This window comes from Vulpes vulpes, chromosome 11 (genome assembly GCF_048418805.1).
Source record: "Vulpes vulpes isolate BD-2025 chromosome 11, VulVul3, whole genome shotgun sequence".
In the NCBI taxonomy this organism is placed as follows: domain Eukaryota; kingdom Metazoa; phylum Chordata; class Mammalia; order Carnivora; family Canidae; genus Vulpes; species Vulpes vulpes.
Genome location: NC_132790.1, coordinates 13301096 through 13325865, shown reverse-complemented (window position 1 = coordinate 13325865; position 24770 = coordinate 13301096). Strand labels below are relative to the sequence as shown.

General features: G+C 37.6%; 1 protein-coding gene across 3 annotated transcripts in view; it reads right to left on the bottom strand.

Annotated features, from left to right (window-relative positions):
- Positions 1–324: 324 nt before the first annotated feature.
- Positions 325–24770, bottom strand: part of PTH (parathyroid hormone) — a 108956-nt gene continuing 84510 nt past the window's right edge. The window contains exons 1-3 of one of the 3 annotated variants that reach the window (XM_026008213.2): positions 3561–3678; positions 1329–1419; positions 325–1210 (exon numbers count right to left, since the gene is read on the bottom strand). In XM_026008213.2, the coding sequence (XP_025863998.1) occupies positions 949–1210; positions 1329–1414 (348 nt within the window). In that variant the 5' untranslated portion in view covers positions 1415–1419; positions 3561–3678 and the 3' untranslated portion in view covers positions 325–948. Of the gene's footprint in view, positions 1211–1328; positions 11351–24770 lie in introns of those variants that run through there. The other 2 variants (XM_072725602.1, XR_011995094.1) reach the window with 2 other exon arrangements.

The following is a 24770-nucleotide window of genomic DNA, read 5'->3' as shown; positions in this document are numbered from 1 at the left end:
CACAATATAGAACATTCCTGTCGTCATAGAAGGTTCTATTGGACGGCATTGACCTAAATAGAACAGGGCTCTGTATGTAACACTTCTTGAGTATTGTGTACTTTTATTTCATGGTGCTTATCAAAAATAATAATTAATGTCTATCTATCTTACTAAATCATAGGCCCTATCAAGATGGAACTGTGTCCGTTTTGCTTACCAGTGTATGTCTAGTGTCTAATACACTAGTACATGAAAATAATGGACACCAATTTGATATTTGTCAAATGATGAATGAATGAATGAAGTTATATTCTAATAAATACAAAAATTCTGTTCTTTGCAATTTCAGATCCAGACTAGTATATAGACCAATGCTTTTTGAAGTTTCAGACCTCTTTCTGCCTTTCCTTGCTGAGCATTTCCTTTCATTCCCTGAAATGAAGAGAAAAATAATATCCAGCTAGTGAGGATTTGGGGACCTGGTACTTTGGAAATATTTAAAGAATGATATTCCAAAATATGGTAATGTGAAACACATGATTAAAAAAAAATCTTACATTATTCTTCCTACTCAAGATCAATTTAGCCATTTTGGTATTACTCATAATCCCAGAAAGCATTCTTATAACAAGTGAGGAATACTTGACTTCATTTATTTAAAGTTATGATCATTAAATTTTTATTTTGCATCATAAGATGGGAGAGAGGTTAAAAAGTGCAATTTTATTCTTTTATAAATTATGCGAAAACATACTTTAAAAAGAATAAACAATAGAAATAGAACAATTAAAAGAGCTCTTAAATGAATTAAACTAGAATCAAAATAATCAATTACAATTTCAGCTATCATGGCTAGCAATGGATTAGATGTAAATTTTCGCATTTATTAATCTTAAGAGCTTGAAAATGTTAGCAGCATGTAATGTTGTTGCCCTATGCTGTCTACAGCAGTGCTCTGATGTATCGTCACTGGGATTTAGCTTTAGTTAATACATCCACATCAGCTTTGTCAGCTTCTCCAAGACTTTTTTGATGGCTCTCAACTAGGACATTGTCTTCCTTTTTTAGGGGCCTCTGGGAACTACCATCTCTGTGAACTATTGGAGCTCCAAGGGCAACAAAGTTGTGTACATCCTGGAGCTTCTTCCGCAGCCATTCCACCCTCTCCATGGAGCTCAGATGTTTGCCCAGGTTATGCATAAACTGTATTTCACTCACAGATCTCTTCCTGGAGGGAATAGAAACAGGGAGGACCACTCCATTAACTCTCTTCTTCCCAATCATAAAGCCAACCTTAAAATCCAATTCCCATGCCCTCACCAGGCAGAACAGGGTACCATACTTACTTAATAGGTTTCCCATCTGATTTTGCAAGAAAACAAATTGCAAACATGACAATCATTACTTTAACCATGTCTTTTGCAGACATCATCTTCACTGAAAGGAAAAACAAAATGAAAATATTTAAAGAAAATATTTAAAGATATTTTTAATATGCTAAACTGTACAATTAAATTTATAGTAGTTACCATTACAACCACACAACTACACAGAGTGTTGCAACAACTAATTGAATTGGTTTTCACAAAAGACTTGTAAAATCAGCCTTTTGGGACACCTGGGTGGCTCAGCAGTTGAGTGTCTGCCTTTGGCTCAGGGTGTGATCCTGGAGTCCCAGGATTGAGTCCCACATTGGGCCCTCTCCTTCTACCTGTGTCTCTGCCTCTCTCTGTGTCTCTCATGAAGGAATAAATAAAAGCTTTAAAAAAATCAACCTCTTTTATTTAGTATATTATATATTCATAATATATTATATATTAATAATATACACTAGTGTATATTAGTGTATATATACTGTGTATATATTACTGTGTATATATATTAATATATACACATAATTTGCCTTAGAAATTAGTTTTACTTTCTTGAGCAACTTTTTGAGTTGTTTTTTTTTTTTTTTAAAGATTTTGTTTATGTATATCAGAGAGAGAAAGAGAGGCAGAGACACAGGCAGAGGGAGAAGCAAGCTACATGCTGGGAGCCTCATGTAGGACTCAATCCCGGACTCCAGGATCATGCCCTGGGCCAAAGGCAGGTGCCAAACCGCTGAGCCACCCAAGGATCCCCAACTTTTTGAATTTTGTACAAATTTTAATATATGAATTTTAAGCCACATGAAGAATGAAGAGGCTTACTTTTTAGAATTTCCTTCTACATTTTATGTTGGTTCTGATTAAGTGCTTATAATTTGCTTGAAAATGGTTAATTCTCTTAACCAGGTAAATTACTAATGCTGTTTATTTACTTAGCAAATTTCTTTTTTTCACAAGTCAACTTCATTTCAGGCCCTGCAATAATAACCATAAATACCAACTCAATAGGCTCTGATATACAGATTTTTAATGAATTAATGCACATTTCTCCTATCATTAAAAAGAATGTGTTGAAGTGTTTTAAAATCACCTAATTAATTGCTTGTTTACGGATTTAGGGCCTTGGCTCCATATGGAATGCTTGTTTATCTTACTTGGCTTATTTTATTAACAGTCTTGTTTGAGTATAATTGTTAGCACTTTTCTCTTTTGCTCATAATGCTTTCATCTCAGAATAGAATAGTCTTACCTTAATCTGCATTTCAGTAATTGCAAAGCCTATTATTACTGTAGTGCTTTTTCTTAATGCTTCATGTTCTCCATTTTAACACACAGAATGGCTGTGTACTCATATTTTAAAGGGAAGTAGCACCACTTAGAAGTCACATAAGAAACATTATAATCTACTACATTTTTTTCCCACTCTGCAATATAAAGCTACTGATGAAGAAACAGATGAAGATGCTTCGATGTTGGTTTACGTCAGGAAGAGGCACTGTAGCTGGAGGAGAGAAGCACTGGTATTTAGTACTAGCTTTGTCAGAGTCACCCAGTGACTTAAGACATCTCTCCTTGGCTTCCTTGTTCTTAGTAGAGAGAAGAGCTTCTTATAAGAATGACATGAAAAAGCAAAAAAGCAGTTGTAAAATACCCTTAAAATTCATGTAGTTTTCAGAATAGCAAATTTGGAAAGGCTTTATGTAAAGGGAATAAACATTCAGCAGTAAAACTGAATTTCACCAACTATAATATATATATTTGAGTTTTATATGAGTCATAAAACAGTCTGGATAAGGATATTCTGCAGGAAAAATGAATTTTAACACAACTTAATAAATTTGTACTGGTTATTTAAATTAGAATTACTCATTCATCACTGTTTTTTTTTTTTATTTCAGTAAGAGACCATTAGAGCTTATCATGCACAATTTTAATTATTTTTTTGTGTAATTTCAGATGAATCTAGAAAAAGCAAGGCATTTTGAAAGACTTGAATCACCAAAACTAATGATTTAAGGGCAGTGGAGCAGCATAAATTCCTTTTGTATTGTGGTATTTTATATTAAACAGCATTCAAACTCTCCCTTAATAATTTACCTTGAACAAACAGCATGATACTTGTAGAAAATAGTACACATTATATAATTATTCAATTATGAAAAAAATCTCAAATGCAATTTAAAAGAGAAACTAAAGATTACTCACCACACAATGTCTTGTGACAAGATCTTTCAGGTGTATCGGCAGCTGATGCTTTTTCGAAGTTGAGTAAACTTGTGAAAGCTGATGAATTTGACTGTAGACTCTCAAGTGTGACTTTTATATATAGGTCTTCCACTTACCAAGAGAAGCTTTTCTATTGTCATAGATGATGTCATTCCCAATTCTCTGGTTTGTAACTATAGGCTCAAAGTCACACACAAACACACCCTTAATGGGCGGTGCCCATTCCTCTTAAATTTTAAATAATTGGATATTAGAAGGAAAACAGTGTGGACCTCGGAAAAGAGTTTATGCAAAGATGTCTAACAAATACTGAATTGTAATTCTGAGTGGATTAATGAATTTATATTATAAGAAAGACTGATTTCAAAGATATATGGCAAAGTTATTTGAAAGTAAAATCTGAAAATAAGTGCATTGGTCATAACTACACTATTGGTATAATTACTGTAGGGATTATAAATAATCACATTATGTTATTCCTACTTTATAAGCCATTTTCAGTCAAACCATATTACTCCGGGTCATCTTTCCAAAAAAGTAGACATAGTGCTTTTCTTAAAAGAAGTGTTAAAAGTATTTTGAGAAAATGCTTTTTGTATGTAATTAATTCTAAGGCTTTAGATGTGAAATTACTTTAAAATTCATTTAACTTAAATTTCATTTATGCATTTTAATTTGCAGGAAAACACTTGCTAAGCACTGTCTGCCAGATTTTATGTGTATTATCCCATGACATCTTCACAGCCATCCTTTAAATAGTTATTAGCCCAACTTTCACATGAGGAAACTAAGGATTGGAAAGTGGAGAAGATGGAATTCAATCAAAGTCTTTATAACTCCAGAGCCATTCTGATTCTTACCATCTTAGTTTCTCCCTAGAAAAGTAGCTCTTCTTTGCATTCCAGTCTTTACAAGCCTTTACCAGCCTCTTTGCCCAGGGGTTGGGTCTTGACTTTCAGGTTCCCCTGATGATAATTAAGAACCTGCTCTAAAATTTAGCAAAGGCATAGTACTGCCACCTGCCTGACTTCAAATATTGCTATAGCCTGCTCCAGTTCAAAACCCTTTGAATGCCCTGGATGCATCCAGAATTCATTTAGGCAGCTTGCCTCCAATTAAATTCCAGCATTGGATTAGTTTTCTTAGCTCTGGTCCTATCCAGACTTCATGTAATTCCTTTTTATTTTTTTTAAAGATTTATTTCTTTTTATTTGAGAGTACACAAGTGATGGGGAGGAGCAGAGGGAGAAGCAGACCCCCTGCTGCACAGGGAGCTTGATTCAAGGCTCAATCTTAGGCCTCTGAGACCATGACCTGAGCTGAAGCAGATGCTCAACTGACTGAGACACCCAGTTGTTCCATTATCCCCTTTCCTGCTAACCATTGCCAAGGTTCGATTCTACATCAAGTACAAGCCAGGCCAGGTTTTGACAGTACCTGTACAGAGTCTAGAATGAGCAATATGTATTGATCATGCTCTTGGAAATACTCCTCCCTGGGCAAATCTCACCTGGAGTGTATGTCCAGAACGCATTTTAGAGGTGCTACAGACAAAGTATAAGATGACTGGAGGATATGAACTAGATTGCCGAAAATATTGGATAAAATGACATATGAGAAGCAGTTGAATGAAAACTGGAGAAGCTAGAAAAGACTTGGGGTGATGATAAAATAGCTGCTTTTAATTTTTGATGAAGTGATCACAAAGAATAGATATTTACTGTGGTTGAAAGAAGGACTGAGTTTAACGATTAAAGATTACAAGAAGGCAGGTTTAAGCTGAACTTGGACATTTTAATTATTAAAATAAGGAATGAAGGAGCACCTAGGTGGCTCAGTGGGTTAAATAAACAGCTCAGTGAGTGACTCTTGATCTCCGCTCAGGTCTTGCTATCAGGGTCATGAGTTCAAGCCCTGCAATTGAGCTTCAGGTTGGTTGTAGAGCCCACTTAAAAAAATAAAGTAGGGAATCAAGTACCTTCTTAAGTAATGAATTTCCCCATCATTGCAAGTGTGAGTAGCAGCTACATGAGCATTTATCAGTACAGAGATTCATACATAGTGGAGGGTTGAACTAAGAAACCAAGAGATTCCTTTTGACTGTAAAAAATCTATTATTTTGGTCTTTTTGAAAACCTCTTCTGATGTGAAGTCTACACGTGATGTTTGTGTACCATTTTTTGGTTATATACTGTTGAGAGGAAGGAGAATTATAAATGTGAATGATTTTTATAAACACACTTTCATTGTTATTATAATGCCATGTTTAGCATTTTAATTTGTAGATCTTTCCCACTTCTTTGAGTAAGTTTGACATAATTGACAGCTTTCCAGGAATAAGGCAATTAGTGCTTTTACTGTGTTCCTCCTACTGCAAGTAAATAAGAATAAATTGTCCTATTAAGACAACCACAGCATTAAACTAGTTTTTCAGACAACCAAAGCAAACATTTTAAACAATGTTTACTTGTTCAAAAAATGCATTGAGTATCTACCATCAGCCAAGAGCTATGTTAAGCACTAGATAATTGAGACATGATCTCTGCCCTCAAGTTTAATACAATTATAATATAATGTGATAGGTGTTATAATAGAGATATGAAGAAAGGCATATGAGGAAGTGACTGAATTTCCACAGAGCTGTTGGAAGATATTTCACTGAGAAGCTGAAATGCTCTCTGGGAAGATTGAGTTTTCCACGAGAGGTGGAAAAAAAACAGAGGGAACAGCATGCACAGAGGCACGGAGGCAACAAAAACTGAATATATGCTAGTAGAAGAAGAGCAGAGATGAGCCACGATCCTAGGGAAGGAGCTTGCGTGCAATCTGTGGAAGGCATTTGTGTGTACAAGAACAAGTTTTATCTTGGAGTCCTTTCTAAATTCATGCATGCTAGTAATATTTTTGTGTCTCTCAGATTTTTTAAAGGACTTTCTGACCTTCCCACAGAGAAGAGATATAGCTGCCAAGACTTGGCACATTGTTTATCTGAATCATCAGGGTCTGGGACTGCAGTCATTAGATAGAAGGACATCATTTAAGAAATAAGAGGGCTAGGGGCTATGTGGGCACGCAAGGCTGATGTCACATTGACAGAAAAGCTGACCACAGCTCCTTGCTTTGAAAAGCTCAGCCTTTCTTGGCACTCTCAAGTTCTCTGAAACCAGGATCAGACCACCTACTGTATTCCTCACATTAGGGAAAGATAAAAGGGCCATGTGTTTCCTGTTGCATGATGGGACGTTTAATTTTAGACTGATACTTTTTTCTTCTGTTGGCACAATAGGAATTAGTATGGCTTTGGGGACTTAGCAGGGCTAAGGAAACTTCCAAGGTTAGGAAATCCAGCTACAGTTCCCCTGATTCCAGACAGATTAGATGATGTCTGAATAGGTGATTTACTCTTTTGCTTAAAGCTCCTCTAGAGATATTGAGCTACTGAGTTCTCTTTAAAAAATTTTTATTGTTGAAGTGGACATACAGTATTATATCAGTTTCAGGTGCCTAACAGAGTGATTTGACAATTCTATTCATTATGCAATGCTCACCACAGTAAGTATGATCACCATCTGTCACCATACACCATTATTAGAATATTATTGCCTATACTCTTTATGCTTTACTTTTCATCTCCATGATCTATTTATTTTAGAAAGCTTATATTTTTTTAAAGATTTATTTACTGGGGCATCTGGGTGGCTCAGAGGTTGAGCGTCTGCCTTTGGCTCTGGTTGTGATCCTGGGGTCCTGGGATCAAGTCCCACATCGGGCTCCCTACAGGGGGCCTGCTTCTCCCTTTGCCTATATCTCTGCCTCTCTCTCTGTCTCTCATGAATAAAATATTAAAAAACAAGATTTATTTATTTATTGAGAGAGAGTGTGCGTGTGAGTGCAGGGGGGAGGAGCAGAGGGAGATGGAGAGAGAGAATCTTAAGCAGATTTCCACGGAGCATGGAGCCCGACAAGGGGCTGGATCTTATGACACTGAGATCATGACCTGAGCTGAAACCAAAAGTTGGACAGTTAACTAACTGTGCCACCCAGGTGCCCCAGAAGTTTGGGGCACTTATTTCTTAATCCAATTTCATTTATTTCATCCATCTCCCATTCCTCTAGCAACTATCAGTTTGTTTTCTGTATTTATGAGTCTGTTTCTGTTTGTTTATGTTTTGTTTTTTAGATTCCACACATAAGTGAAATCATGTGGTATTTGTCTTTCTCTGACATTACTCTTGGTATAATATCCTCTAGGTCCATCCATGTTGTCCTAAATATAGTAAGATATCATTCTCTTTTATGGCCAAGTAATATTCCATTGTGTGTGTGTGTGTGTGTGTGTGTGTATACAACATCTTCTTTATCCATCTATCGATAGACAATTAGGTTGCTTCCATATCATGGCTACTGTAAATACTGCTGCAATAAACATAGAGGTGCAAATATCTTTTTGAATTAGTGTTTTCATTTCTTTAAATATCCAATAGTAAAATTACTGGATCATGTGATATTTCTATTTTTAATTTTTTGAGGAACTTCCATACTATTTTCCACAAAGGTTGCACCAAGTTAAATTCCCACCAACAGTGTATGAGGGTTTCCTTTTCTCCACATCCTCATCAACACTTGTTTTTTTTTTTTAATATTTATTTATTTATTTATTTATTTATTTATTTATTTATTTATGATAGTCACAGAGAGAGAGAGAGAGAGAGGAGAGAGAGAGGCAGAGACATAGGCAGAGGGAGAAGCAGGCTCCATGCACCAAGAGCCCGACGTGGGATTCGATCCCGGGTCTCCAGGATCGCGCCCTGGGCCAAAGGCAGGCGCTAAACAACTGCGCCACCCAGGGATCCCTGTTTTGTTTTTTTTTTTTTTAAGATTTTGTTTATTTATTCATGAGAGACACAGAGAGAGGCAGAGACACAGGCAGAGAAAGCAGCAGACTTCCTGTGGGAAGCCCGATGCAGGATTTGATTCCAGGACCCGGGATCATGACCCGAGCTAAAGGCAGACACCCAAGCACTGAGCCACCCAGGTGCCCCACCAACATTTATTACTTGTTTTTGATTTTAGCATTCTGACTGGTGGAAGGTAATATCTCATTGTGGTTTTGATTTGCATGATGTTGAGTGATGTGAGCATCTTTTCATGTGTCTCTTGGCCATCTGGATGTCTTCTTTGGAAAACTGCCTATTCAGGTCCTTTGCCCATTTTTAATCGGATTATTTGTTTTTTTGGTGTTCAGCTGTAAGTTCTTTATATATTTTGGGTATTAACTCCTCATCAGATGTATCATTTGCAGATATCTTCTCCCTTTCAGTAGCTTGCCTTTTTGTTATGTTGATGGTTTCCTTTGTCATGCAAAAGCTTTTAATTTTGGTGTAGTCCCAAAAGTTTATTTCTACTTTTGCTTCCGTTGCCTGAGGAGACATACCCAGAAATATGTTGCTAAGGTCACTGCCTATTTTTTCTTTCAGTTTTATGGCTTCAGATCTCATATTTAGGTCTTTTTTTTTTTTAAGTTACAGCATCTTCACTTTTCAGATCCCGATTTCCACATCTCAAAGTAGAATACTGCCTTCCCTCCTTTGAGTTATGAGCTTTCAGATATGACCTAACATATGTGAAAGTGCTTTGCATACAACTGGCACTCAAAAAATGCATGTTGAAACTAAATCTGAAGGGAAAATGTTCCTGCCCTGAGGATCTGCTTCACTCCAGGAGTCCCCAGTAATAAACACGGAGAGTATTGAGCAGCTGGGCCCAATCTGCTCTCCGTCTCTAAGATCTGCCAGCCCAGTCCCCTGAAGTGCAAAGAATTCTGAGCAGTAGGTAGTAGGCAGCTATGATGTTCATAAAATCCATTCTGAATCTGCTAATTTCACAAGATTGTACAATTAAAACTAAGACTAATCATATCTTTGCATTATTGGTAATAAAATGTACTGAATGTGATTGGAGAGTGGATTCCTACACAAATTAATAAACTGACAGGTGGCCTCAGAAGCTACATTCTTATACCCACTAGCAGCACCGTGCAGTGGAAATGCTCAGGACCTGAGTATGGAAGATGAGGGCAAAGATTGTAGCTCTGGCACCTATTAGTTGCATAACCCTAGATAAGTTGTTTTTATTACAAAGCCTTAATTTCCACATGAAAATAAATATAAACTATCCCTATATGGTTACTATGAAGATCATACAGAGTAATGTATATCCATGCACTTTGCCTACTGCATACAGTCTTGATTAAAACCATAATTAATAATAATAACGTTGTTTTCACAAATCCTTTTAAAGTGATGTAATTCCAATTTGGAACTTTCTGTGTCCTTTCTAAGCTGAATTCAGGGCATTTCAAACATCACAGAGCTAGCTGCCCTAAATGCTACACCTAGAATGCTATGGACTTTATCTTTCAACAGTGGAGATAATCTTCAGTATTGTCTAACTCAACAAACTGTCCAGAAAAATGCTCAAATGGTGCAAAGAGAGGCATGAAGATGAGATTCTATATTCTCCCTGCAGGGAAATTCTCCAGATGTCTAGGGCACAAATAAAGTATTAAAAAAGTCACTACGAAACTTAATTCCAAACATACTCATGTGGTTGGTTAGTTTATGAAATCAACTAGAAGGAAGATCACAATGCAAAGAGCAGTAGATGTGGAGTCAAAAGACCTGAGTTCAGATCTTGACATTACTAGGGCCACCAGATTCAGTAAATAAAACCATAAGGCATCAGTCAATAATAACATATTGTATAGTTAAAATTTTATTAAGGGGATCGATCTCATGTTAAATGTTCTTTACACAATTAAAAAAAAGGAATTTTTAAAAAAGATTTTATTTATTTATTCATGAGTGACAGAGAGAGAGAGAGAGAGAGAGAGAGACAGAGACAGAGACATAGGCAGAGGGAGAAACAGGCTCCATGCAGGGAGCCTGATGTGGGACTCGATCCCGGGACTCCAAGATCATGCCCTGGGCCAAAGGCAGGCACTAGACTGCTGAGCCATCCAGGGATCCCCCCAAAAAGGAATTTTTAAAATGCCACCAGGCACCCAGTTAGATTTGAACGATTTCTAATTACCTATGCATATGTACACTGAGATAAAAAAAGTGTATGGGACATACTTATACTAAAAAATTATTTGTGTTTATCCAAAATAAATTAGAAGTATTTAAATTACATACCTTTTTATTTATATTTCCTTGAGTGTTGACTTTTTCTTACTTTTTCCTGTTTTGCAGAATTCTTTTTTTTTTTTTTTTTTAAGATTTTATTTATTTATTCATGAGAGACACAGGGAGGGAGAGAGGCAGAGACACAGGCAGAGGGAGAAGCAGGCTCCTCACAGGGACCCCGACCTGGGACTCCATCCCAGGTCTCCAGGATCATGCCCTGGGCTGAAGGCAGCACTAAATCGCTGAGCCACCCGGCCTGCCCCTGTTTTGCAGAATTCTTGAATAAAGTTTCTTGCAGTTATAATTTATGCTCAAAATACACTGTAACATGGCTTCTAAATCCAAATTATTTTGTTCTTTCCTACCTTAAACATACAGTAAAGAGAAAACATGCTCTACATTATCATATGTGCTGATATCCTAAACATGTACTGAAATAAACTCAACAACTCTGAGAACTGCTCTTCAATTTGATTTATTGAGGCATATAATACCATCCATCTTTCATGGCAGGAAACTGCTTTTCTGCTCTTCAGGATTGCATTTCATCTCTTGATCAGTGGCTTTTAAAATTGCTGTCCACTGACAAAAAAAAAAAACAAAAAAACAAAAAAACAACCAAAAAACATTGTCTTCAGTTATAACTTCCTTCTTCATCTCTACATACACTGATTTCATATGTCCCCATGCTAGATGAGTATTTAGGAATATCTGTGTAAGACAATTCAATTTTAGCAATGGAGCACTTTATAACAGTTTGCTCTTTTTTTAAAAAAGATTTTATTTATTTATCCATGAGAGACAGAGAGAGAAAGAGAGAGGCAGAGATATAGCCAGAAGCAGGCTCCCTGCAAGTAGCCCAATGTGAGACTCAATCCCAGAATCCTCGGGATCACGCCCTGAGCCGAAGGCAGATGCTCAACCTCTGAGCCACCCAGGTGTCCCAAGAGTTTGCTCTTTTTTCAATTTGCATAATCTTACTGTTAAAAAAATATTGACAACCACAAACAAGAAATAAGTAGGCTTCGCTCAATAGAGTATTTAAAAAGTTAAGAATTGGAGGAAACTTTTCTTCCAAAAGTATAATTTCAACACATTAAGTAAATGAGGATTCTCTTTGTTAAAGAGAGTCAGTGGTTTTTTAAATGTGGGAGAATTAAATACATGCCAACAGAATCAAAAGTAATTTAATCATTTAGTTTGAACAGAATAAATACTGAAGGTTAGGTGGTTATTTCTGTCCCAATTATGGTCCTGGGGCTGGCTGTCCATTTAGAAGAAGCTGTGGATAGAGGTAACTTTCCTTAAAAGGAGCTCTGGACAAGGCAGGCAATAACATACAACTCTGTTTTATAGAATCCACTTGTGTATCAAAGTATTTGTTTTAAATAATTTGGGAGAAGGAGCATAACTACCCCCTCTTTAAGTGTAGAGTAGCTTCTTCCAAAGAATACAGAATAGAAAAGGGGGAAAGGAGTAGCTTTATAGTAGGGAACCCTGAAGAACACTACCTGTGAGGAAGGTCAACATTAACGGCCTAAGTCACATTGATAGAATTTACCCTTAATATTATGTGATGAAAATGCCATTTTACCTCTGTGATATTGCTCCCAAAAATCCACATCCCCAGTCTAATCATGAGAAAAACATGAGGCAAATTCTAATTGAATCCTACAATACACCTGACAAGCATTCCTCAGAACTGTCAAGTCATCAAAACAAGAAAAGTCTGAAAAACTGTCACAGCCCAGAGAAGCCTAATGAGACATTATGACTAAATGTAATGTAGTGTCCTGGATGGGATCCTGGATCAGAAAAAAGGAGGTTAGACAAAAACTACGGAAAAAATAATAGGCCATGGTCTTTAGTTAATTAAAATGTACTGATGTTGGCTTATTAATTATAACAAATTACCATACTAATGTAACATGTTAATACCGTGTGTGTGTGTGGGGGAATAGTAGAACTCTCTGTGTTGTCTGCTTACATTTTCTGTAAATCTAAGACTTTTAAAAAATGAAGTCCATCATTAAAAAAATTCAAGGAGATACTAGCAGGATAAATTAGTGTAACTGTCAGCGAAAAAAATGCTTATGAGTTGAATTGAGAATTAGACTACTTAATAGCAAAATTCAGAGCGAAATGTTTTTTTTAAAAGATTTTATTTATTCAAGACACACACACACACACACACACACACACACACATACACACACAGAGGCAGAGACACAGGCAGAGGGAGAAGCAGGCTCCTTAAGGGGAACCTGATGTGGGACTTAATCCCAAGACCCCAGGATCACAACCTGAGCCAAAGGCAGACACTTAACCACTGAGCCACCCAGGTGTCCCGAGAGTGAAAGATTTTTAAAAATCATCTGTCACTTTCCACAGCTCTTTACACTATACTTGTCTTATTTGGTTCTCACAGTATCTGAGGTAAATATTGTTCCTTTCTTTAAGTGAAGCTTAGACTTACAAAGTTACTGGTTCAAGTTTATTCAACTAGTGAGGGGACATAGCCAGAATTTACATCTGTGTCTCTTTCATCCATGGCTTTATCCTCCATGTCATATTACAGAGAATAAAGGTCAAAAGAATGTAAGCAGGAGGTGGGAGGATGGGTTAAATAGGTGATGGGGAATAAGGAATGCATTATTGGGAGGAGCACCGAGTGTTGTATGGAAGTACTGAATCACGAAATTGTACACCTGAAACTAATATTACACTGTATGTTAACTAACTGGAAAGTAAATAAACACTCAAAAAAAATGAAAGCAGGGAATTCAACCCAAAACATATCTGTTAAGGTCAAGGCCCTGTGTTGGAAGATTATAGAGATTATAGAGAAGGTCAGTCACAGACACTGACCTTATAAGGTGTGACTGAGGAATATAACACTCTAGTTGGGAAGACAGAAAAATATGATTAATACTTGGTCCACTGGAGTGGAGAGGCAGATGTCGCTGTTTAACCTGTACACAACCTTATTCCTGTGGGTGCTAAGAAATTTCAAGGTCAGACTCCTACACTTCTATGCAATCACTGCAGATTAAAAGATTATTTTTTACCTGAGGGAGAACTGAAGGATTGTCATCTTGGTTTCTTTTCTGGTATAAATAAGATGACATACATAAATGATAAAGAGGACAATCTTCTATCTAATATAAAGGTCTCTGCCTATAGTTTTTTAGCTGTAAATGTTTTCCTTGCCACTAAATAGTTTAGTTGACACTCTGATTCAGCTTGGATTCAGCAAAAGACTCCTATCTTTCATTAATCAGATTGCAATAATATTTTAATAGTTATAGAGCTCCTACTAGATGGCAGGAACTAGTCTAAGTGCTTTATACACATTATCTTTTTAATCTTTACAACAATCCTAAAATGAGACTTTTTAACCTGTATTCTGCAACTGAGAAATCTGAAACATAAATAAGTTTAAAACTTGTCCAGAGTTACCCAACTATAATGACAGAGGCACAATTTGAACAGAAGAAGATGATCCCATAACCATCTTATAATAATTATGGTATATCGCCCATCTATTCACCCCTCCAACACACACATAGAGACATACACTAAAACAGTATATTAAAGTGTGTTTACTATACTATATACTATAATTTATATGTGAGGAAATGTAGTTTCTCTAACTTCTAAAATTATTTTGATCTTCTCAAGCTTCCCAAGAGCTAATTAGCAGGGGCGTAAAAATGCTCAGTTTCATTTAGTTTAAAAATGGGCTCAATTATGCACCATCAGCAAGTGGGATTTATTTCTGGAATGCATAGATGGTTCAACATGCAAAAATCAATGTACTCTACCACATTTACAGAATAAAAAGAAAAAAAATACATGATGATCTCAAGTGGTGCAGAAAAAGCATTTAACAAAATTCAATATCCTTTCATGATAAAAACACTCAACAAACTAGGATTAAAAGGAAACCACCTCAGGGTGCCTGAGTGGTACAGTCCATTGGGCAACTGATTCTTGGTTTCAGCTCAGGTGGTGCTCTTAGGGTCGTGGGATCAAGCCCTGCACCCAGCTCCAAGCTGGATGTGGAGTCTGCTTGGGATTCTCTCTCCCTCTCCCTCTGCCCCTCTGGCTTGTGATCTCTCTCTCTTAAATAAATAAATAAAAATCTTCAAAAAAAAAAAAGGAAAGAAAGGAAAGCACCTCAACATAGTAAAAGCCATATATGAAAAACCCACAGCTGACATCATACTCAATAATGAAAGACTGAAAGCTTTTACTTTAAGATGAGAAACAAAATAAGGATGTTCACTTTCATCATTCCTATTCAACATAGTTCTGGAAGTCCTAGTCAGAGCCATTAGGCAAACAAAAGAAATAAAGGCAGCATAATCAGACCGACAACATAATTAGATAGACAATGTAATCATGTTTGTAGAAACTGTAAAGATCACACACACACACACATAAAAACACATACAGTTAGAATTAATAGATTCAACACTGCAAGATACACAATCAACACACAAAAACCAGTTGCACTTATTTACACTCACAATGAACAATCCAAAAAGGAAATCAAGAAAACAATTTCATTTACAATAGCATTAAAAAAATAAAATATGTAAAAATAAACTTAACCATGAAAGTGAAAGACTTGCATAGTGATAACTATAAAACAATGCTGAAATTAAAGACATCAATAAATAGCAAGACATCCCATGGTAATGGATTGGAAGACTTAATATTGTTAAGATGTCAATAGTACCCAAAGCAATCTACAGATTCGATGCAATCCGTACTGAAAGTTCAGTGATTTTTTTGCAGAAACCGTGCAGGAGAGCTTGGTTCTTGTCCCATGGAGTTGAAGAATGGACCTCACAGACAAAGGAGAGTGAGTAAAGTGAGAGAAGTTTATTAAGCAAAGATACAGAGAAAGCTGTAAGAAGCGAGAGGGGTCCCTACAGGGTTGCCACTGGAGGATCTTTTTGGCTGGCCTTCTTATAGAAAACCTGACTAGGGAGCTTAGGACTTGAGATTTCTTGTGCTGTCTTGAGTGAATGACATATGACTATTTTGAGTCTCAGTGATTACTTGGTAGCCATCAAAGGAAGATACTCCCTAGTATTTTGGAGCCAGGGGGCCAGATTTACTTCCTTATCTCTGTTTTTGTTGCCTTGTCTCTGTTTTTGTTGCAATCTCAGTGTCCTTGAGATTTATGGGAGCCTGACCTTGGAGTCTCTTGGTGTCCTTGGGATTTATGGGATCCCAGGGATTTGTGGGAGCCTGACTCTAGGCTTTTCCCTTATCTTTCCCTTCCTAGCCCCATTTGTCCTGAATTCAATAGAAAAACCCTTCTAAAATTCATATGGACTCTCAATGGATCTTGAATAGCCAAAATAATTTTGAAAAAGAACACAGTTGCAAAACAATGCTTTTTTATTTCAAAGCTTACTACAGAGCTATGGTAATCAACACTGTGGTTATTGGTATAATGACAGATATGAAGACCAATGGAATAGACTAGAGGACACAGAAATAAATCCTTGCATACATGGGCAGATGACTTTTGACAAGGGTGCCAAGACAATTCAATGGGGGAAAGGACAGTCTTTTCAACAAATGGTATTGGGAAAACTGGACATCCACATGCAAAAACCTGGAAGCTAGATCCTTACCTTATATTATATATAAACATTAACTCAAAATGGATCAAATATCTAAACATAAAAGCTAAAACTTCTAGAATTCTTAGAAAACATAGGGGAAAGCTTCATGACATTGGATTTGGCAATGATTTCTTGAATATGACAACAGAAGCATCTAGGAGTAGGACAGAGAGGGTGGAAAGAAAATTTTCTCAGAGGAGGTAACATTTTAGCTGGGTCTAGAGCAAGGAACTACATTACTTAACTGTTTTACGTGTATATTTTGTAACTACAGCTAGATCAAAAGCAATTCATGGAGGGTAGCCTGAAAGAATCATAGTTTCAGATTGAAAAGGATCATTAGAGATTATTTAAACCAATATCTTCTGGAGCCCTGGGTGGCTCAGTGGTTGAGTGCTTACCTTCAGCCCAGGGCGTGATCCTGGAGTCCCAGGATGGAGTCCCACATAAGGCTCCCTGCATGGGCCTGCTATCTCTTTCTGCCTGTGTCTCTCTGCCTCTCTCCCTCCCTGTGTCTCTCATGAATAAATAAATAAAATCTTAAAAAAAAAATAACCCAGTATCTTCACAGTACTGCTATAGACTGAATGTCTTCAACAAATTCATATGTTGAGACCTATTTCCCAATGCAGTGGTGTTTGGAGGTGGGGCTTTTTGGAGGTAATTAGGGTATGAAGGTGGAGCCCTCCAGGAATCAGATTAGTGCCTCTAGAAGGGGCACCAGAAATATCCCTTACCCCTTTCTGACATGTAGGGACATAGACAGAAGACAGCCATCTATGAGTCAGGAAGCTAGTTCAGAAATCAATTTCTGCTGTTTGTACACCATCCAGTCTATGGTAGTTTGTTCCTGCAGCCCCAACAGACTAACACGCTAACAAAGAAACTGGGGCTCTGAGAGGGGAAATAACTTGCTTCAAGTTCTTTTTTTCATTCTCTTCACAATTCTTTTTTTTTTTTTTTTTTTCATTCTCTGTCATAGACTTGAGAGGCCTACATCTCCTCAGATTGGACATATGAAATGATTTTTTTTTAATACCAAAATGAAGACTTGGTGCCCCCTTCCCACTTGACTGAAGAAAGTGTTCTCACTTAATAGGCTCTCTTGCCTTGGTGGTTTTAACATCAAAGAAGTCTATGTGTTCCACAAATCCAACCCAATGGAATATACTACCGAGTTAAGCTAATAATGGTCTTAGAATATTGCTTTTCTGTCCATAAGCAGGGTTATTCATTTTCCTGCCTGTCACATGCTGCAGTGTGGGGATTATCACCCATTCTTGAACACATGCTGCCATCACTCTTCTGACATGGGCAGTAAGAGAAGGAAATAAGCCCTTCCTTTAATTGAAAATGAACAGAAAGCAGAACAGAGAATCCAGTGTATGCCTGTTGCTGGGTGTAGCTGCTCAGAGTCTTCAGACCTAGCTTCAGACTCATCTGGTCAGGGTCCTAGAAGGATTCCGCATGGCTAGCTACTGTTCCACCACCATCTGGTCAATGCCATTTTATCTCTCATGAAAGAGAAGCCCTTGAGCATCTGGCTTGCCATGAAGTTGAAGTTCTACTTACCATGAAGCATTTCAGGCCCATCATCCTAATCCTCATTTTCTATTCCAGAATCAACATCTTTCTGGCTGGCAGGAAGATTGGGAGTAGAAATATATACCTAATTCAGGAGAAACCCCTTCTACCATAGAGGTTGCAGTACAGAATGGCCTACAAAAGTTCAGTCTCATTAGATCCAAAATATGTCAATATCAGCACCGTTTTGTTATTCCTTCAAATTATCTGTAGACACTGACAGACTGGTCCAGCCCAGTCTAGTTCCTTCCTCTCTATTGTTTTCTCCATTTCCAGATAATATTTGGAACTTCACATTTTGGTACATTTTTCAGATTTCCAGATCTCTGGGAGGAAAAACTCTTATTTCCACACTGGCAAACAATAAACAATTCAATCAAAGAAAAGAATAATTTTCCCTAAATAAGTACAAATTCTGCAGAGTAGCACTGCCCAAACACATCAAAATTACATAATCAAAAAGAAAACTGAGCTCCTTCATGCAAAACATTTGCTTTCATGTCATTTCCATTTTCTCAAAAAGGAATAGATGGATATTTGGAATGTATGTATATTTCAAACACTTCAAGTGGTTTCCTTCAAATCAAATAAGGTCTTCCTTAAAGGCAAACAGGGCAAAACAAGTCTCCCATTTTTACAAAAAAGAGAGAGAGAGAGACAGAGAGACAGAGAGAGAGAGAGAGAGAACTGCTTAAAACTTGAAAATTACACACACCTGACTTCTATCCAGCAGTTTTTAAAAAGTCTTAGGGCTCAAAAAAAAAAAAAAAAATTCTTGAGTAAATGAATAAATAGAAGAATTAAACTGACTAACTCAAATGTTTATTGAATTCCTGTTATATGCAAGCACTTAATTAGATAACGAGTATACCACTGGAAAATAAAACTGTACCTTACCTTCCTGGAATTTCAGCCTAGTGGAGAAGACAGGCAATAAATAAATGAACACTTAAATGTAAATTGGGATAAGCATCAAGGATAAACTGGACTAGTTCTCTCTTGATAGAGAATAAAGGTGTATGGTGAGGGGTATGTCTTTCCTTAAGGTAGTGTCCATACCCAATGTGGGGCTTGCATTCATGACCCTAAGACTTAGACTCTCATGCTCCACTAACTGAGCCAGCCAGGTGCCCCAAGGATAGCCTCTTAATTTTTTTTAAAGATTTATTTGTTTATTTGTTTTGAGAGAGAGAGAGAGAGAGAGAGAGAGAGAGAGAAAACGAGTGGAGGGAGGGGCAGAGGGAGAAGAGACAGAGGAAACAATCTCAAGCAGATTCCCCACTGAGTGTGGAGCCTGACACAATGAGACCCATGAGATCATGACCTGAGCCAAAATCCAGTCAGACACTTAACCAACTGAACCACCCAGGTGCCCCAGGGATACCCTCTTTATTTATTTATTTATTTATTTATTTATTTATTTATTTATTTAGGGATACCCTCTTTAGATAAAATGTCAGAGAGGACTTCTTTAAGGCTGAATCATCTAAGCCTAGATTGAAAATTGAGATGGAGTCAGATGTGCTAAGTCAGATGGCTAAGTCAGATGGCTAAGAGCCATGTGTGAGAAGGCTCTCCCCCTGTAGTATCTGCAGAACTGAAGACAGGCCAACTATGGTGCAGTTTAAAGATGGGGAAAAGAAAGATAAGGGTGTATTAATTCATGTAGGTCTTAACAGAATGCTGTCAGGGGTCTGGATTTTATGCAGTTGAGGGAGCCAGAAAGGATTTTAAATAGGGCTGGGGTGGGGATTGGACAGAGATGTGACTAAGTTCACAATTTCAAACGATTACTCAGCTTGCGGTATAGTGAATGGATAGGAAGTATGCAATGAATAGGATCTGAGAGATCACTTAGGAGGCTCTTGCAGGTGAGAGATGAGGGTGACTCGGGGCTGGGATGGTGATATGGAGATTTGATCTATAGGTGCAATCCTCTACAGAGGTGGTCTAGCGGAAAAGAGGCAAAAATCAAGGATGCCTACTTGCTGCTCTTGTGTGAGGTACTTAAATAAAGTCTTCCGTCTTTGAGTTTATATGCTATTGGCCTGATCTTTAGTGATATTGAATATGACCAAGAGCACATTTAAAAACCTGCAATTTCCCTGGCAGCTATCCCAAAACCACACAAAATGAAATTTGGATCCCTCACCCTTACAGGTCATTACATTGATCCTATTTGGCAGCGGGCCTATGTTCTTAGCTTGCTGGCACCAAAGTTTGAATAAATGAATTCTCTGTATCTTTTGCATCGCATCACTTAGCACTCTATTAACACACAGCTGCTGATTAACGAACTAAATGTTGAACTGAACTGAGGAAAATGAGATATCCTTGGAGTTAGCAGGTCTACCTTTTGAAAGCAGTTTCAAATTTTGGGAAGAGGCAAAAAGTCATTAGGAGCCAGATAAAAGAATAGCTCTACTTAATGGCAAGATGTGGCCATAAAATAGTGGGTGATTTTCTTGCATGGTTCCTAACCTGAAAAGATAACTCCCAGAGAGCACCCTCAAACCCCTGAAACCACACACCAAGCCACACATTTACTCTCTTTGAGCACTTACAATACTTAAGGTAGCATCTGGGCACTGGATATACAAAGTCACATAAAATATGGAACCCTGAGGAGGGTGAGGTGACCCTTTCTATATAAGGCTCCCACAGAAATCTATTCTTCCTCTACCAAAGCATGTGTCTCACCACATTAGTTTTTTTTTGTGTGTGTCTTGTGCTAAGCAAGGCTCATGTGCCCCATGAGCACAGAGGCATGGGTATTTTTTTTCCTTCACCATTGTCTCTCTTGCCTGCCCCTAGCAGTTCCTGGTATCTGCTGGAGTGGGTGCTTGTGTTTGCCTACCCATCGTCTTCCCCCTTCTTAAATAAAGGAACCCTCTTTCCTATGAAGCATCCACTCCATATTTTTCACTTGACTCTGACCTCATGTGTATTGCAAAAGAGCTGCACACACCACAGTTCTCCCTGAAGCTTTTCAGTTAAGAGATTTAAGGGGAAGATTCTCCTCTGGGGTTGGCCAAGCTGCAAATGAGTCTTGGCAGCCACCATGCCAGCCACATGGATGCTGCTAGTGCTTTACCCAGATCTCCTTCACCAGGGAGACTCAAACAATCCATCCTTATCCCACAACCCTTGACTGACTGGCAAGGGGGTGCAAAACCAGATCCCTTGCCTGAGGGTGGGGTATAAACTCTGGTGTGATTTAAGCTTCAGACTTCCCATGGGAAAAGGCTAAAACTAGTTTCCAGCTGAGACTCTGGTCTTGCTTAGCTTTATTCCCCTGGTTCCCTCACATACATTTTCTTGAAAGCATTCCCTCAATAAATCACTTTCCTAAGAATCCTATCTCAGACTCTATTTGTAGGGAACCCAAGCTAAACAGCCTGTATATAAGAAAGATGAAAACTAATAATCGCATTTGAATTCCTGGATCTTACATGTTTTTCCTTGTAGTTTTTACTTAGGTGAGCTGATTTGTTTAAACTATTTGGATCTGAGAGTCTGTCAGTTGCATCTAAAAGAGTCCTGACATTTAGCAGCATTCTATAAATGTTTGTTGACTAAGTATATTGAATTATAAATTGGGTAAAATGGAAAATATACTTAATTTCCATTAAGGATGGAATGGTGAGGGGATATCTCTTTCTTTAAGGTAGGTGAGGATGAAAACATGGTGAGCTAGTCTATTTAAACTTCTAGGATTGGGTTTCTGTCATTTCCATTTTAAAGAGTCATGACATTCAACATTCTATAAATAATTGTTGAATAAGTATATTGAATTAATAAGTAGCATGAAATGGAAATATAGATGATGATGCAATAAACTGCATTGAGTGTTTTGAGAAATGGTAATTTGCATTAATCACAGTCTATAAATATAAACAGTAAATCAGCAGGAAGATGAGTAGTGGAGACATTCTAGGCCTAAGGAACTTTTGTAACAACAAAGATTTGGCAATGTGGAAGTAAAAGGTATTTGGGAAAAGATTTGTCCTACATGGGTAGAGCACAAGAATGAAAAAAAAAAACCTATTTATTTTGTTGAAGCAGCAAGTCTATGAGATTGTATGGAGGGAAAGCAGATCATCACTGGTGTGTATTACCAAGCTTACGGGCTAATGCTGACAGGTGGGCTCCAAAAGAAGGTACAAGATGTACAAACAACATTCTGATATTTTTGAGATGTAACAGCAAAGGGATTGCAGCAAATGTAATCAAGCTGTGGCTGTTAGTCATGGTCACATGCAATCAGGGTAAAGATCTGCTGAGACCCATTGATTGTGAGGTGTGTTCTTCACCCACATGGCAGGTCAGTATACACATGTCAGTCTCCTTGGTGTTATTTTGTTCTGATTTATTTCACCTGAGTGGTGCAAAAACTGGCCTGTACAGCAAAATAAATACATTTATTTTGATCATGCTAAGTCATCATCAAAGCTGCCGTTTTTTTTTTTCAGAAAGCAATAAGTACTGAAAGTAGAGTATTTCATATTGATTGCTCATCATAATGCCTACTCTCACTATGTCTAATATGAACTTCCATTTACATAGCCAGATGTTTTTGTGTGAGTTATTCTATATAATCTTCACAACTTTCCAACAAAGTACAAAGTTTAAACTTTGCCACAGTCACCAGACTTTAAACCATGCCTTCTCCAAGTTCACACCTCTTTCTAATACCTGAAAATAGCCTCATGGTGATTCCTATGGATATTCAATAAATATTTGCTAATTTGAGTTGAAATAGCACAGTTAGTTCTTGGGTTTTATTCCTCTGTGCTCCTCAGGATAATGGCCTCCTTTGTCTGCCACCTCCTCAGTGCCCAGAAGACCAGACTTCTGGTAGTAGGCCCTATTCCTCAGCTGCTCTTGTTGCTGGAAGAGCCTGAGCCTTATCCCACATGGTTTTTGAACATCTCATAGGCATTTTCAAAGTAATATGTCTAAAAGTGAATTCCTTGTACACCAGAAACTGATGTATATAACACTGTATATTAATGTTACTGGAATTGAAATGTAAAAACTTAATATAGTTTTTAAAAAAAGGAATTCTTGACGATTTTTTTGAAACCTACGTAAACTCTAGTTGGCTCCCACTCTTCCCCATGTCAGCATCCCCCTCTATGCCACTGACCAGTGAGTTATTAATGCCAGAAATTTGAGTGTCAACCTGTTAATTTCACTTTCAAATTACATCTAGAATCTCTTTACTTCTGTTTACCTCCAATAGTACAGTCCTAGTCTAAGGCATCCACTAGTACCTTCACTAGTACCATCACTAGTATGATTTGTCTCTACTAGTACCATCCTCTTCTAAGGCCTACTCCTTTCATTTTGATAGTTGCAATAGCCTCCTAACCGGACTTCCTTTTTGTAATCTATACACCCAATCCACTCTGCACATGTCAGCCAGATTGAGCTTTTAAAAACGTAAATCAGATCACAACATTCTTTGGTTTAAAATTGTTTAAGACTTCCAACTGCACTTTAGATAAGTCATTGTTCAAGTAACCTACAATGCCCTGCATATATTGCCTGCTTATCTCCCCAGTATCACTGTCCTCTTTGCTCAGTGGTCATATTGGCTTTCCGTTAGTTCTTAGGGTGCACCGAACTCTTTCCTGCCATAGGGACTTTGCTGTTACAATTTTTCTGCTTGGAATGCTCTTATTTTTATGGAGTTTTAAAAGAAGATTTTATTTATTTGAAATAAAGAAAGAGTGAGAGAGAGAGAGAGAGAGAGAGAGAGAGAAGGAGGGAGAGAGCACGAACGAGAGGGGGAGGGGCAGAGGAAAAGGGAGAAGTGGATTTCCATGATGTGGGGCTCTATCTCAGGACTCCGGGATCATGACCTGAGCCAAAGGCAGATGTTTAACTGACTGAGCCTACCCAGGTGCCCCATGCTTGGAATGCTCTTGATGAGGCTAGTTCTCCCTATTCTTCATGACTTGACACACATTAACTCCTCAAGAAAGTTTTCCATAAAATCCCTAAAATAGTAGTTGTCTCTGATATTCTCAATTATGTCACATTATCCTTTTCTTTACAGCAATCTACAATTATTTGCTGTAATTATTTTATTATTTGTGAAATTCCTTCTTACATATATTCTGTGTAAGAAAGTAAACTTCATGAAAGCTGTGACATTGTTTAGTCTTGGGTATATCACTAATTCTTGGCACACAGTAGGCCCTGAATAAATATTCTTTTTTTTTTTAAGATTTTATTTATTTATTCATGAGAGATAGAGATACAGGCAGAGGGAGAAGCAGGATTCCCACAAGGAGCCGTATGTAGGACTCAATCTCAGACCCCAGGATCATGCCTTGAGCCAAAGGCAGACAGAAACTCAACCATTGAGCAACCCAGGTGTCCCTGAATAAGTATTCTTTAAATGAACAAAAGATTGAGTGATCTCCCATCTAACTGAGAAGGCTATAGGAGCCACTATTTATTCCTGCCTTCATGTCACTCAGGTGGCCACTCACCTAACCTAGGTCAGAGAGAAAGTACAGAAGTTTGAGAACTATACAAAAGGAATCAACCTATCAGCCTTGCTGTAGTGGAAACATTAGAGGATGTGGGTCAAAAGAATTATATATTCTAATTTGAGAGAGTTACCTAACCTTTGAGCCTCAGTTCTTCACGTATAAGAACAGGGATCAGCTTACATAGTGTATAGTCTTATTATCTTGTATCCACAATGCCCAAAACATAACAGATGCTAAAAATATGAGTGTATGTAATAAAATCATCAT